At 43.5% G+C, this 16,264-nt stretch overlaps 1 protein-coding gene across 7 annotated transcripts; it reads left to right on the top strand.

The window, feature by feature from the left end:
* Positions 1 to 1,414: 1,414 nt before the first annotated feature.
* Positions 1,415 to 13,734, top strand: YPEL5 (yippee like 5). Of its 7 annotated transcripts, none has more exons than XM_059469498.1 (7): positions 1,415 to 1,518; positions 4,608 to 4,741; positions 4,840 to 4,904; positions 5,077 to 5,230; positions 5,998 to 6,096; positions 9,812 to 9,984; positions 11,562 to 13,734. In XM_059469498.1, the coding sequence occupies exons 6-7, from the start codon at positions 9,844 to 9,846 to the stop codon at positions 11,784 to 11,786; spliced, it is 366 nt and encodes a 121-aa protein (XP_059325481.1). In that variant the 5' UTR covers positions 1,415 to 1,518; positions 4,608 to 4,741; positions 4,840 to 4,904; positions 5,077 to 5,230; positions 5,998 to 6,096; positions 9,812 to 9,843; the 3' UTR covers positions 11,787 to 13,734. The 7 variants fall into 7 exon arrangements, with proteins under 7 accessions (XP_059325481.1, XP_059325483.1, XP_059325484.1 ...); XM_059469500.1 differs by having other exon boundaries at positions 4,845 to 4,904; XM_059469499.1 differs by lacking the exon at positions 1,415 to 1,518 and adding an exon at positions 2,270 to 2,435.
* Positions 13,735 to 16,264: the final 2,530 nt, after the last annotated feature.

The following is a 16,264-nucleotide window of genomic DNA, read 5'->3' on the forward strand; positions in this document are numbered from 1 at the left end:
TTTCATTGTATTTTGTCCAAGACCACTATTTGCCAAGGAGGCAGTCTGTAAGCGCTTAAAACTGGCAGGGAACTGATAGCTCTTGCAAACAAATGCTAAGAAGGGCCACACTTCACCTCATTCTCCTCTGATGTTTCATCTCCAAGGGGCAGTGTTTAAAGTATCCCACAAAGATTTCAATGTGAATGGCCTGAAAGTGCAAGCAGCATGAGTCACAGCTTCACTGAGGGGGGGATGTCACCAAAAGCCATCTCTGTGCCTTTCTACACCTCCAGCCCTCACAGGGCCCCATAGTGTGGTGAAGCTCGCAGGCAGGATAGGCCAAATCCCTGAGAATCCCTGAGGGTGCCTGGAGACAGGAGTCCCCTTCCTCCCAGCCAGGCCCATGGCAATGTGCTCTAGGGGTGCAGGGAGGTGCTGGGTGGCTCTGGCATTCAGCTCCCCTAGGAGTAGGAATTTCTGCCAGGCTGTGAGGGAAGCAAGGGGGTCTGGGAGGCTGGTAGAGGGGGAGTGGAAGGCACCAGGCCCAAGGCAGCAGCTGACAGGTGCCTGGGAAATGGAGCTTGGCAGGTGGGGAAGGGCTGAGGGCTGATATAAGGCTCCAGCTTTGGCTCTGGCCCCGGCTCCAGGCCTGGCTCCATCTCCAGCTCTGGCCCTGCCTCCATCCCCCCCCAGCTGGGCTGCAGCACTGAGCACTGCCCTGGCACTGCCCCCAGCACTGCTGGCAGCACCGTGCTCAGCTCTGAGCCTCTCGCTTTAGAAGGGACATTGAGGTGCTGGAGTGTGGCCAGCGAAGGGCAACAAGGCTCGTGAAGGGCCTAGAAAACACATCTTGTGAGCAATGGCTGAGGGAGTTGGGGTTGTTCAGCGTGGAGAAGAGCCCACGGCTCTGCACAGTTACCTGAGAGGGTGCTGTAGGGAGGTGGGGACCCATCTTCTCTGACCGGTCTGCAGTGACAGGACCAGAGGTAAGAGCCTTAAACTGAGACAGCGGAGATTCAAATTAGACAGAAAAAAATGTCATTGTTAGGGTGGTGAGGCATTGGAATAGGTTGTCCAGGGAGGTCACCGTCCCTGAAGGTGTTCAAGAGGCTTCTGGACATGGTGCTGGGTGCTGTGGTGTAGTCATTTAGGGGTTAGTGTGCTCGTGCTAGGTGGATGATCAGACTAGATGACATTAAAGGTTTCTTCCAGCCTTGATGATTCGATGCTTCTGTGATTCCGTAATTCTATGACTCTGTAATTCTGCCATTCTGTAATTCTGTCATTCCGTGACCCGGCGTGCCCCGCCGGGCGCGGCCGTGAGGCGACCCGGGGCGGGGCGGAGCGCGAGGCGGCCGGGGCGGGGCCTCGGCGGCAGCGAGGGTGTGGGATCAGGGCGGGGCCTCGCTGCGCTGATTGACAGGCGGGGCGGGGCCACGGCGGGGCGGAGCCGCGCGGCCGATCCGGAGCGCCGGGGCCGTGGAGGGCGGGGGAGACACCGGGCACGGAGCCGCCGCCGCCGCTCCCCGCAGCCAGGTAACCGGGCGGGGGCCGCGCTCGCCCCGCGCTACCAGGGGAGGCCAGGGCGGCTGGGGAGGGAGGTGGCGACCGCCGCGCCGCGGCGCTGTGTCTGTCGGGCCGCGGCAGAGCCCCGGGCGAGCCGCTCCGGTCCGGCGACGGGAGCGGAAAGGGGCAGTGGTCGGCCCTGCTTGACCCGGTGCGTTACCCGGCGCCGCCACAAAGCACCGGCCTTCCCCCACTGCGTCCCCTTCTCCGTCAGCGTCTCCCAGCGCCGCCCAGCCTTCCCGGCGGGGGCCGGCACCGAGCACCCCCTCCCTGTCGCCGCCGACACAACTTCCTCCCCCGGCCCGGCACTGGGCAACTTTCCGGGCCGGTTCTTGTGCGGAGCCCCGGGCAGGTGGGCGCGGGGCCGTGCCCGGGCCCGGTGCGGGAGCGGTGGCGGCTCGGGGATGGGGGCGGCGGTGGGCCCCGGGCACGGCCCCTCGGTGCGGCGGAGGCGGCGGCGGTGCCTCCCCGTCAGCTGTTTCCTGCTGTTTGTTGTCAGGGCTCCTGCGCTCCCGGCAGCGCCCGGCGGCGGCGGGGGGGGTGAGGGGGGAGGACGGGACGAGCCGGGCGGGCCCCGGTTGGCTGCGCGCGCCCCCGTGACGGCGCGCGGGCCGGGCCGGGCCGGGCCGGGGCCCGCCCCCGCGCGCGCGCGGCTTTGTGTGTGCGCGGCACCGGCACCGGGATCGGGATCAGCGCCGGGATCGGCACCGGCGCCCCCGCAGCGCCGCCCCGGGCCCGGCCGCGGAGGTTCCGCGGGGGTTGAACCGCCCTGCCCTGTGGCACGGGGGGCGGCGGCGGCGCCTGACGCATCCCCCCTCTCCGCGGGCGGAGGTGCCGCTCGCTGCCGAGCGCTGGCCGGCGGAGCGGCCCCGTGTCCCCCCGCACAGGTGCCTCCCGCCGGGAGCTGTCACCGGGCCGGCCCCGGTGCTTGTTTGCATTGTGGGGGGTTGGGTTGGGGCTTTCCCGGTGGAAGTATGGATTCCCAGGGAGCTGAAGTGTTCTGCCGTTGTTTTTGGGAAGGTTCTAAGTCAAAGCGAAAATAAGGCTGTTGTTTGTCTGCTTCATTTGTTACTCTGTGCCCAGCCCTCAGCTGTCCTGCGCAAGCAGATGTAGATTAGATTAATCCAGCGTGTTTATTTAAGAATGGAGGCCGTGTTTTGGACTGATATCGCTGTAGAATGTAATAAATTATTTGTCTTTGGTTTCCTTAAACAAAAACCACGTGTTTAGGGTTAGATTGAGGGAATAACAAAGCAAGTACACACGGTTTTATGAGAGAGAAACGGGGCAGGGCTCTTTCGAAAGTGGTATCACAGAACAACTGGATGTCAGCAACTAATAGCTCTAGATTAACCATTATCTTAACTAATGTTTATGACTGACAGGAGGGGAACTTGCTCCCCAGTTGTAAACATTCCCTCACGTGACTGTATGTAACAGCTATATGTATAATATATATATGTAACTGCTATATATAAAATCCTATGTATATTTTTATACAGAGCCTCTTTCTGGATGGCTGAATTCAAGTCGAGCGTGTGACAAACAAAACTGTCAGTTTTTAAGTGCTGCTCAGTTTCTCTAAAGTAGTCTTCAAAAGTATTGTGTGGAGGCTTCTGTCATCTGCTACTTTCACTTCCTTAGTTACAGAATTAGAGATGCAGAGCTTAATGTTTGTATATAGGTTTTAATAATGACGAGTGAGTTTCAAGTGTGGTTGCCAAGGGTGTGAGGACAAATGAAACTGCACCTCAAAGCCCAACAGAGAAGATGACAAGAACAAGCTGTATTTGTTACTTGCCACACACTGAGAGCTGTACACATTTTTATATATCTGTATTTAACATGGTAATCATCACAAGCTTGAAGGGGCATTGTCCAAGTCAGGTCATTGGTTCATGTTTGTTTACCAACATTTGACCTGTGTTGAAATCTTGGGTTGCTCAGCTCTCACTGAAATACGTAATTCCCTTAAGCAAGATTTTAGTTAAAAATTACTTGTTAAATGTGTAGCTGAAATGACTGTACACCGTGGATGTTTGTTAGCAAGGTGATCTCTAATTTTGGAGCCTTCACCTACATTTAGGACCTTTCTGGTTAATATAAAAATCTCTTGGTGATGTGCACTTAGTGTATTATCACCCTTTCTGCCAGCTGGATGTGGCTGGTTTGGATGATGGTTGTCTTCACGCCATTTCTTAAAAGTTTGTTTATTGGATTTCATTTTTAATGACTCATTAAATCAGTGATATCTTTGGATGAAGTTTTGTATCATTTCAGCACTAAAATTAATAAAAACAGAATGTGTAGTTTAGCTTTCTGAAAGTTGCTGAATGGATTCATAGACCAAAGTTGTCTCAACTGCTTAAGTAGTGTAAGAGTAAATTTATTACAAAATAAGGAAATACAGCTTTCTTAAAAACGGAGTGGAGTAATTAGGAAGGGGAGAGGAGGAAAATGAAGGGAAAAAGAAGCAGGGAGACCGGTCTAGTTGCTGATTTTGGACTCTGTGTAGTGGTGGGAAAGAAAATTAATCTGAGTCTGATAGCATTTGTAAAGTAATACTTTTATATGTTATCTAGCAAGAGTATTGTGAGGGTTTAAGTTACTCTGTGGGAGATGCTGAGATAGGGGGCTGTATGAGAAACAAGCGCCCATCTGTGTGTGCCTCTGCTCTCCGTAAAAGTGAAACAGAGTACCCTGGATTAGTGTTTCACTGCACCAATATGACATAAATTTAAATGCCAGTGTCTAGTGCTTGCCTTACCTAAGAAAAAATGCAGTTTGCAATAGGAAATTACACTACTGCACCCTGCAATATGAAATTACACTGCTGCAACTTGCACAAGGGTGTTTTCATCCTGCAAGGCAGCCTGTTGTTGGTGGGTGCTGCGCCCTGCATCTGGGCTTTGCCAAAGCCTCTTCTATCTTTGGACTGTGTTCAGTTCCCTTCACAGCTTGCTACAGTAGCTGGATGGTTCTAAAGAGCACAGTATGCTGGTCCAGTTCATTTTCTCTCCACATTTGGCTACATGTGGTGGTTTCAATTCTGCATGTAGGCAGAGGCCAGGCCTTGTTTACTCGGACAGTTGCAGAAGTTGGTGGTGGACATTGAATCTCCGACCTCCCAAGAGACTGACCACGTGTGTGTTTTTGGATGTGCCCCCACCTGTGAGCAGGGGAACCTGGGAAGGTACGGAGCAAGTTTTAGTTTTTCCTTTATGATTCTTTAACGTTTGGTCTTGTGCAGTTGTGCTAAGAATTCTCTTTCTTCTTTTGTCCATCTCTGAGATGAGAAGAGGAAGCTGAAGCCCAGTTCCTGAGAGGCCATGATGAAGTTTCAGCCTGGTTCCAGGGTAAGTACATCTTGAGAATGTTTCAGTGTGCTTAGGGGAATGCATAAACCTTTCTCAGAAGGTAGAGAACGCCTATTTGCTCACAAAGGAAAATGTTTTTAGTTGGTTAAATGGTGAAAGAGAGGCGGTCACAGTTTTTTGTCCTTTAACTAGCAGCTGTTCTCTGTTGTAGATGTGAACGCAGTAGATGGTGCTGAAGCAACTCTGAGGCTCTTCCTGTGAAATATCCACAGTCCAGTGTATAGAGAAAGTGCTTGCTGGCTCTCCCAAGTATTGACGGTCCTGTGTCTTCAAGAGATGCATACTAGGACAAGAAAACACTGACTGTTAGTTTTAAAGATGTTAATAAATAATTATTTGTGTTACTTTTTCATTCTTTATTGATGGTGAAGATAGGCAGATGAGGTACTACAAATACCAACCAAGTGGTGCTTCAGGTTTTGGGTGTTTGTGCAGATAGTGGTCAAATTTAAGCTGTTGAATGTCAGCCCTTTGATATGGCTGTTGCTCAGTGTTGCTGAAATCAACACTGAAAGTGTTTGGGGAGTTTGGGAGCTACACATCTGGGAATGCACATTTCAGCACTCAGCCACAGTGCCTGTGTTTCCTGTGTGTCCATGCGCTCACTGGGAGATTCATGCAGGGAGCAAGTCTTTCACAGAGAGATTGAGGAGTGGTATCAAGGTTTATGCTGTCAGAATAATGTACTGTCAAAATCATGCACACTCAGCATGCCTGACCTGCTAGGTGATATGACCTGTCATTGATTGCTCTCCTAAAGGTCCTCTCAGGAAGGTGGTCTGGGTGCTGAATAATGGAAGTGTCATCATCTCTCATTTCATGAAGTGCCCCTCTCTTGGAACTGGAGAGATTGGACATACAATAGATACTTTATATCCCATTAAGGAAAGTAAATAAGTCTGCCTTTCTTACATTGCAGCCATTCATTTAGTATAATCACTTGGGTTTGGTAATTTGCATGAAGGCAGGAGCTCTAGAACTTCATCACTGATACATGCCCAGTAAAGAATGCTTAGCTGATTTTAAAAGTGAAATCATGGGCCAAAAAAAAAATAATCTGTTCTTTCCTCAGCATTTGGTTTTGTGAATAATCAAGATCCCGGTCCACTACTTTGGAAAATTCTGCTGGTAGCATGATGGAATTGGTGGGATAGTGTCACTTTCTGGAGCTGTAAGTAGCACTAGGGAACCTGACTGGTTCTCTGGACAAGTGGAAGTTATTTTCTGTGTTTTTAAGTGTAAATAGTGGATGAATGGCCAAGTGCACTTACTGTATTTTCCTCCCCCTGTTTAGAGGATCTTAAGCTTTTAGAAATGGTTTTATGTTTCACAATTCTTTGGCTTCTCCTCATTTAAGAGAGCCCTCCCACTGCCTATCAAAGCTGCCTGTAAGTGGCTTTTTCAGATCATTTATGCATGTGTGAACATAAATAGACGCCTGCACCTTTCCCATTGGTAGTGAAACTATAGAAATTAACTTGGGTGACTTTGTGCACACCACTTGTGTTTGTAAGGGGCAGGAGCCTGGGAGCTATGGAAAATTGCTTTCCCCTTGTGCTGTTGTGCTTCTGGTTTTTTTCCTGTGTGCAGTAAGTATACCCTACAGGATTCAGCATCCTTACATAAGGAGAAAGGAGTCTTTATCCACAGCAAGTACCTTCTGATTTGGCCTTATAAGTGAATGCTCTGTTTTTAGCTTGGGGGAAGAAAAAGGAAGGGGAGAGCATGAAATGATTTCAAGTTGAAATTAGTTTCTCTATTTTACAGGAGAGGAAAAAGCAAAATGTCCATGTTAGGTTTTTTAGAAAATCCATTATAAAGTTTGGCATTTTAAGTCTGCATTACTTGAAGTAATTTTGTAATTTTTTCCTACTTTTTACTACTGTGAGCAGTAACAGAAAGACTAATGTAAGGTGAGTAGTTATATAGTGCTTCAGCTGCACCCTTACAAATTCATTGAATTCAGCAATCAAAACTGAGGTCAGAGGTAGCTGTAGCCTGCTATATATTTTGACTGAAGTCTACCAGGTGGTAGTTAAGTGTAGAGGTTACTTTGAAAAAGTTAGACACTCTGGTAACCTTACAGTGTTTTAGTAGTTTCTTAAGAAAACATACACAAAATCTACATTGTTTTGACTGTTACAGTGCTGACTGTAGAATTTAATTTTCTAAATTTTTAAAATGTGTATTATTTCAAGAATATAGATTTCCTTATGCACTGTATTCTGAAAAAATATATTCTGGTATCAGTTGGTTTGTTAGATTCTGCTGTGAATTTAGGTTACTTTCAACTCTTTAAGGTGGCATAAGTGAGTGAGGATTTTAGGCCTTGTATTAGTAGGCAGATTTTTCAGCCTTATGTCTTTGAATGTATTTATTTACACATTTATTTTAATGTTTGACATCTTTGGGACTCAAGACTTCTGTCCATGCCATATCCAGAAGTAATACATTTGTATGTTGCAGTGACTTTGAACTTGCTTGTTAGAATTGCACTTGTGCTCCCTTCTGAAGTATTTAATTTCCATTTTTAATGGCTTTTCTGAGAACACTGGCATGAATTGTGATTTTAGGCAGGTGATGCACTTGCATTTGAAGTGTTTAGGTGCATTTTTCAAAATGTCATGCTGTGCAGGGTCAGTCTGTGTAAGGGATCTGTTGTGGACACCAGGCTCCGTGTTTGTGTTGCTCTTGGTGAGATAGGGATGGGTTTGGATTTATGCTACATTACCTTCTAAAAGTACTGACAGGGTGGGCCTTGTGTTTCCTCTGAAAAATACCCCTTTGGATGCTGATTCCACATTACTGTAACTTATGATCAGTTAATTGTTTTGAATTCACAACACAATCAGCACAAATATAACAGAGTTAGGAAGGATGGCACATGGACCTAGGCCAAGTGCCTTATGGGCATATCTGTTACAATCACCTTAATTGCTTGTATTTGTGGTTTCTTCTGGCTGGAGACTTTTACTGATACTTGTTTATTCACACTTATTGTGTGTTGATTTTCCTTCATTTTGTCCCTATTCAAGTTTTATTTATTTTTTTTTTTTTGCCTTTGGTTGCTGCAAAAGATAAAGGCATATTAGAAAGGTACAAAGCTTAGAGAAATCTAAATGAAAATGCTTTCTGTATTTTGAGTGGAGTCACACCTCTAACACTCAGACCTGTTTTATTTATTCTTTGAAGAAGAGAAATGGGTATTATATCACCTTTAAAAGAAAGAGTCATGACATTGCTTTTAATTTTTATATATCCTTCAGATGGGATAGAGAAGATTAATAGTGATTTGAAAAATCTGAAGGTAAGGAACCTGAGCTAAAATCTCTCTGTTCAATATTAGGAGCCCTTTTTGTTGCCTGACATTGTAAGAAAACAAAGTGTGAAATAAAGCAATTGGAAAAAAAATAATTATGTCAGTGGCTTCTGATTTTTAGATGTAAAAATGGTATGTTAAGTTCTGTGTGTGCAGGTGCAAGTTTTAGTCCATTTGCTTTGTGCATGTTAAGAGTAGATTTTAAGAAACTGATCCCCTAAACCTTGAAATGAGTTTAAATTAGGTATTTGTGCTTCTTAATGGTGTTTGACTTAGAATATTCAATTCGATGAGCACAGAATTTGATTGACTTCTCTGTGAACGGCACAGTCTCCTGCTCTGAACAGTAAAGCCCACACAATTCTAATATTGCAGTGTGTCAGATTTACTTTGCATTGCTCTGCATGACAAAAGCAGAGACAATACATTTTTCTGATTCCACATCTGAAGCATAAATGGAAGTACATTTAACTTGTTTAACTGTAGAAGTTTAGTCATAAAACTTCTGCAGTTGAAAGGGAAATAACATCATAATTCAATTCCTTTGTCAAGTTACATCATCCTTCGTGATTTAAGGTTTCGGCTATGCATTCTGTGCCTACTCACTAGTTAACTTTGAGTAATTTATGTTAGTTCGTGTCAAGTTGGTGAGACACTTTAATTTTCCTAAGCAGTGAAGAGGCTGATTTATCAGGCACTGCAGGTCGTCTGCTATGAAGTTTTTTAGCTCTGTTTTTTTTCCTCATTGGAGTTGCTGAGGTATTTTAGTGATGAGGCTTTGGAAATACCTTGGATAAATTACACAGTATTTTATATTTGGATTAGACAACTTTAAACATTGGTATATAAAACTGTCTGGTGTAAAGACTGGGTGGATTGTTTATTATGTGAAATAGCATCCAAATCCTTCCTATGTTGGTGTGTCTATGAAACAAACGATTGTCAAGTCAAATACAGCAGCCAGGGTGCTATACCAGCATTCTGAGTGGTGGTGTTGTGTGATCGTGTGTCATAAATTGTGCAAAGCTATGGGGAAGTGACATAATAAATATGTATTATAAAAAGTGGGGGTGACCTGGGAAAATTAAGCTATAATTGTCTTGGTGACTCAGTGTAATTCTCAGTGCTTCATTTCTTAGTGCTGACTAAGATGAGTGAGTTGTTGGGAATGTACTGAAATAGAATTTCAGTATTGTGTTAAAAGAAGTGGAAGCTTCTGAGTTTAAGAACTGTAGGGCCAGTAGGGGGTCTGCAAAACACTGAAATGTATTTTAAAGGTTTCAGTTTGTGTTTTTCTCATTTAATGTAATTAGTTTGTATTTAAGTAATCTTATTGGTGAAATGGTCACTTTGGGAAGTAACTTGTCTTGATGACAGGGTGAAGGCAGACTGTAAGTTTAGCAATTCACCAACAGAGGAATGACTTTGAGCAATCATTAGCAGAATTGGTTTGAAGAATATTCTGCCATATATATGGAATGTTTGGAGTTGCAATTTTTGGATGTTTGGGAGTTTCAATTTTTTTGCTGAAATGGTTTTTTTACATGATGTTTCTTTTTGCTTTCAGGTCTTGAGTAGAAACTTATCTAAGTTGTAAAAATGGGAAGAATTTTTTTGGATCACATCGGTGGCACTCGCCTGTTCTCCTGCGCAAACTGCGACACAATCCTGACCAACCGCTCCGAGCTTATCTCCACTCGCTTTACAGGGGCCACAGGGAGGGCCTTTCTTTTTAACAAGGTTGGTAAGGAGTTGGAGGAACTGCTCTTTACTTTTGAAAATGAGTTTGTGGGATATGAATCTGTCATGAGATCGAAAAAACTTCTTGGCTAAAGTGTTGCATAATTACTATTTTAACTTTTTTTTTTTTTCTGTCTTTGAAGTCAAATTTGACATTTACTGTTGATGAGAAACTTAGCTAAATTAGTTTTGTCTGAAATGCTGAAAGACTGTAAAGAAGACTGTGTATGTAGAGGCCTCAGGCCAAAATTGATGGAGTTTCAACTTCAGAGACTTCAGTAATATGAACCTCAGATTCACTCTGAGAGTATCTGGTGTCTGTCAAAGGGTTCCAGAGGTTTTTTTTCACTTTTATGCAGTTAAAAAAAAGTCTAGATAATATTTTGTTTAATTTCTGAAATGCATTTAATATAACCGTCTGGTAACTTAAGTTGCCACAATCAATCACAATCTTTTTTACAGGCAGTAATACTCTGGTTTAGTTTAAGAGTTTTTAATTGATTCGATTCAATAGATCAAAATACAGATGTCAAAATTTTTGAGTGAATTGTAGGATTGTTGTTAACTTTGCATAAAGACTTTTCCATTAGATTAATTGAAAAAAATGGTGATTGTCCTTTGCTTTCTCACAAAGTTCCTAAAAATATAATGCTTGGTTTTGTTTTAGTTTTGTTTTTTGTTTTGTTTTAGTTTTGTTTTTTTCTTATAAGCCATTTGTCCATGGGCAGAGTTGATAGAGACATCAATAGTGTCTTAACTGTGTTTTGCTCTGGGACTTCTGGTATCCTGAATCTTATCAGTACTGAGAGATTTCTTCCTCATCCAGTAAAGTCTGGATCCTGGAGTTTAGATTTTTTTTTTAATGTTAAATAGTGGGGTTTCATTACAGCAGTTTGAGGTTTTGCATTTCTGCAGTCAGAAGCTGTACATTTGAACCAGTCAGGTGCAAAGCTGAGAAAGTAGTACAGTCCCATCTTTTAGAATCAGCTTGGGTATAGTTCTGACATCAACTTTTCAATGAAGTAAACATCCCAGTTTTGTGGTGATGCTGCAAAAGAAGTTGCAAGTATATTTAAACTGCTGATAGAGCACACAAAAAGGTGCATGTTTCATGTCTACATTCTCAGCCACTGACCCTGGCTTTTACTTAGTTAATTATTTCAAAGGCACCATAAGATTTTTTTAAGAAGTACGTTTTTTAATATTTTGTTTCTGAATTCTGGGACTTGGTGATCACATCAGTTGCTAGAAATGAGTTACATACATTACAAGTGGTTTAATACAAATTTACAAGCTGCTCACTGGGAGTTTCTCACCCAGAGTTGAACACAGCCCTTGTGCATATTTTGTGATAGCAATCTGTGTCTCTCAGTTAAAATGTGGGGGTTTTACATCACTGTGAAGCACATCTTTAAGGTGTTACCCTCTCTCTCACAAAGGAGATTTTTACACTGCAGTTTTCAGTTGTGTGTGGTGCCACAGGCTCGTCCCTGTCCCTTCTAATGTGCCATTGAGCAGGTTTCCCCTAGGCAGACTGATCCTCTGTGCTGTTCCCTGTGCCTGTGTGTTTCCCCCAGGTGGTCAATCTGCAGTACAGCGAAGTTCAGGATCGGGTCATGCTCACCGGCCGCCACATGGTGCGGGACGTGAGCTGCAAGAACTGCAACAGCAAACTGGGCTGGATCTATGAGTTTGCCACCGAGGACAGCCAGCGCTACAAGGAGGGCCGCGTCATCCTGGAGCGGGCCTTGGTGCGGGAGAGCGAGGGCTTCGAGGAGCACGTTCCATCCGACAATTCCTGAAGAGGCCCTGGTCTCTGCTCAGGTTCTCTTCAATTGAAACTCCAATGTAATAAAATCAACAAAAAAATCTGCTTACATACACTGTCACCTTAGCATCAGAGTCGGATTCATGGACTACAAAGTGGGAAAGATTGTGAGAATATTTCAGATGGAACCTTACTTTCTTTATTCCTTTTATATTTTACTTTCCCTCCAGCAGCTGTTTGTAGAAAGAATGTTGTGCAGATGCTGTAACTTCTTCTCTCTTTCATTTACATCTGTTAGATTTGAGATTGTATCTTAAGGTACAGTGGGCTAAAGGAAAATATTTGCAGGATTTTTCTTTTGTTGGAGAGAAATTCAGTGAGGGGTTGGTTTTTTTTTTAGTTTGCACGAACTGATGTCAGCATCAAGTTATTTTAAAACTACAGATGTTTTTTTAAAAGTATATTCCAACTTTTGGCTTAAGTTTTTAGTTAGATTTTTGGTTTTTTGGGGTTTTTTTTACCCAGCCTTTTCACCTGGTTTGCTGGCTAAAGTGAAGAGATCCGAATTTGTGCTGAGTGCTAAAGGTTCAGTGTTGGTACAGCTTGGGCTGGCCCATGTGCCATATTCTTGTTGAGGTTGATTGGTAGCACAGAGCCCATTATTTCTTGTCATTCTTGACCCAAAGATGTCACCATTCCTTGTTTATTCGTGAAGTCCCATTCACCATGTAAACTGGTGTTGATTGGAAACTATCCTTGAAATAGGGTGAAACTGCTTGGCTTTTTTTAACTTTAACAGATGTAACTTATGAGCATAGTAATAATATAAAGTAATAGCTGTCTGTTTAGTCTTGCATTGCTTACAAATCCAGCTGTGTTTCTAATGATAGGGATCCACTGAGAAACTACTGTTTCAGTAGTCATTTTTTTTTCGTTTCTCTACTAATCTCATTAAGTTAGACAGGGAATTGCAAATCTTAATTCTTCTTCAAGTAGCTTTCTTTAAACCCAGAACTTCCTATGTTAAACACAGCTGCTGTGTAAAAGGAGAAGATTGCCAGCATGTTTGTTCATGCGTAGAGTTATGCAATCTGCATCTCTTGAAAAGATTAACTTAAACAGCTTGTTTTCAAATGCTGCTTCTGGTGTTGAAACCTTTATCTTTCAACTTTGTTGAACATTTTCATTGTGATGTTATGTTTTTATCTTTCTGGGCAGCAGTACATGTCAGCCTAGTAGTAACTAGTGACTTGGATTCCTGCTTTGTTCTTGTAGAGGTCAGCTCTGTTTAAAACAGTGATCTTGCTTGCCTTTTTTAGCAAAAATGCTGTTCATTAACTTAACTCAAGGGTGCCCAAACTATTTCATTGTGTCTTAAGCCATAAGTCAGGATCTCAAGGGCTGAAATTTATTTGAATGTTAGATATGTATGATTTCTTACCCAAGATATGAGTTGGTTGTGTTTTTTTTTCTTATTGGATAAATTGTGGTCAAAGTGAATTAAGTTACCCACAGACGTAGGAAGCGAGGGGAACCCCACCCAGTCAAATGGATCTGGGTTCTGACCTTTCAGAGTAACTTTTCTTCTCTAGACACAGCTCCATATCTGAAACTAAGATGTGGAGGGTGACTATGCAGAGTATTTTTCTTAATTTTTTTTTTGGTTGCCAAGTGGCAAGTTGGACACCCCTGACTTGAATCTACTGCCTCTTTCATGTCAAGGTAGCTTTGTTCTAGAAATGTCACATAGAAAGAAAACAGAGTAGATCACATACCAGAGCTGTGCTTGAATCAAGCTGCTTAAACAATAGTGTACTTGTGCCTCAAATGAATCAGTTTTTGCACTGAGTACAGTAGTACCCCATTATCTTGTACTTCTGTCCTTCACAGGCCCTGGAAGCGCCATTAGCATGGTTCTCTGCAGTACTTTTCTTGTACTTCTGACATTACAGTACAATAAAGTATGTTTTGTCCTGAACTGATCTTTGCTGTGCTTTTAGAGTTATTGTCATGGAGTCTGTCAGCCAAATCACATAACCCATCTTTCATTCCTTGTTTTAAGTTTCTGCAGCACAGTGACAAGCTGTTGATGAGCATCCCTTTCTGTATAGGTGGTAAAAGAGTTATGTTGATTTTGGAATGAGCAAAGTAGAGCTTCATGCATACCACTTGGACACTTGAAAGCCTTCAATTTACTCCTGTTAAAGAGAAAACAAAAAATGGCTCATTTTATGGAACTCTGGGTGCCAAATGTCTTTTCATGACTTTGAAAAGACAGCAAGCTAAGCAAAAATCTGCTTTCTGCAAGACACTTGAGGTTTTGGCTTCTGAAATGGCTTGGGAATTAATGAATTTGGTATTATATATCTGGACTTCTGTGACTTTTTCCTTTGTGTTCAAATGTTAGCCAGAAACCTGCCCGCAGCTGGTCAGCTCCTAAAGCTGAAGAACTGAGATGAAAGGATTATTCTGTTGGTGTGATGGAGTCTGGGGCTCTTATTCTAACTTACATTAAGACTGTTTCAGTAGAATGTTGGTGTGAAATGCTAAAAATTACTTTTCACAAAGCCTTTGATTTGAAAAACACATGTGAATTGAATTCTTCAAAATCCCATGAGACCTAAGCAAGTTCTATGCAGCTTTCAAACAGTAGAGTTTGGCTTGCTGTTTTTGCTTACATGCTGTTCCCTCCTGTATCACTTCTGATGGCTCTGGGAGAGTTCAGCCTTCTATATTTTGGCAGCTCCTCCTTGAGACACTTGGTGTGTGAACACAGATAACTTATCTGTGGGGAACAAGGCCATTGGTTACAGCACATCTAGAGACAGGAGACATTGCTATTTGGCATCAGCTGCAATTTTAGTAGTACAGTAGCCTGGGATTCTCAAAGGAGGGCTGGCACAGGAAAATGTGCCACCACAGGGATCTTTTGCCTGGCCTGTGGTGGGGCCTGAGGTAAAGAAGGGAACAAGGAAATTGCAGTGCACAACAGAGTGCTCCTTGCATTCCTGGGGACCTCAGGATCTGTGCTCCTGGGCTGCAGCTTGGGCCAGCAGTGGTGCTGTGACATCTGCAGGACATGGGCTGGATTAGAGTTCATGTCACCAATGCTGGGATCCCATCCTGTGGGTGTAGTTGAAAGTGAAATACCTCCTTGCTACTGTTTCAGCAAAACACAGGTTTGGGAAGAGGGAAAGTTTGCATGGTGTGTTTGTGAAGTGTAAAAGCATTTTACTTATGCTATCCAGGGATGTTAGAGGAACTTTTGAAATTACATACGTGTCTTGTGGCTCTGTTAGAAAAAGTGGCCTTACATGGGGCTCTGGAGTTGGCTGTGGTCGTTGCCTCAGCCTTATTTTTATAGGGCAAGCTTGTCTGCAGATTTAGGTCAGAGCTTTAGGAAAAAAAGTTGGCAGATCATCATGGATGAGCAGGTAAGGAACAGGTGAAGCTGCAGTTGAGGACACAATGCTGGGTACAAGGATGAGGTGGCTGGGAAGGCTCTGGCATTGATTGGGAAGAAGCTAGCTGGTTCATGAACTCTATTTTAGACAAGAAACACAAGCTGTGATACTGCAGTACCATTCTGCAAAAGCCAGAAATAGTGTATTGTGTTTCCTTCTTGGGCCTGCCTTTACTTAGAACAACAATAAATTTTAAAAATCCAGTGATGATTGCTTTACTGTTGATCTCAAGGGCTTTGCAGACTTCTTGATGCCTGGCAAGGATGAAATGCTTCTGTCTTTTTATTTTGCTTGGGGCACTGATAAGAATTGCTCTCCAATCCTGGTTTTGCAGGACTTAAAAGAACTAAGCAATTTTGAGGCTACTTTCTTCATAACCCAGAGTTAAAATTGCCCAAAAACTTCAAAAGATTGCTTTGAGTGATGAGAAGGAGTATGACCTGGTAGATAAAGTTCCTGTGCAAGCTTTTTTCTTCTTGCAGAAAATCTGAAATATGGCCAAAGAAAGGGAACTCCTGGCTGTCTCATTACAGGTTGTGTGGCAAAGACCTTCAAGAGCTGCTGAGGAGCCTGGTTTCTGCAAGTGTGGAGTTCTTCTGGTCTCATAGTTACTTCCTTCCCTACCTCTCTCTCCTGTGAGGATTTCTGGTACATGTAGGGAAGTGTAAGGGAAGAAATCTCACATTTGCCTTCCAGCCTTTTGTTTACTGATAGTTTTGCTCTTACTTGAATGGATTTCTGTGAGCACAGTAAAACTGCTGCTAGGCTGCTGCTGCATTTACTTAAAGGCCCTTCTGGCAGAATATTAGTGATTTTATCATCTTTCCTCCCCAAGTCTAGGCAGAGGTTGTTTGGGAGTGATGCTTGACTGAACATTGTACTCTGGGTGGAGGTGATGTGAAGGAAGACCTCATTCACAGCATATTTCCATTGTTGTGCTGCATCTCTTTCCTTCTGATGTTATGTTAAGTGTGATTTGCTTAAGTTTGCATTTCAAGTCCTCTTTTTTAAAAGGAGGTGACTAAGAAACAGCAGTCTGTGCCTCTTA

The sequence above is a fragment of the Ammospiza nelsoni genome, chromosome 3 (genome assembly GCF_027579445.1).
Source record: "Ammospiza nelsoni isolate bAmmNel1 chromosome 3, bAmmNel1.pri, whole genome shotgun sequence".
Lineage (NCBI taxonomy): Eukaryota > Metazoa > Chordata > Aves > Passeriformes > Passerellidae > Ammospiza > Ammospiza nelsoni.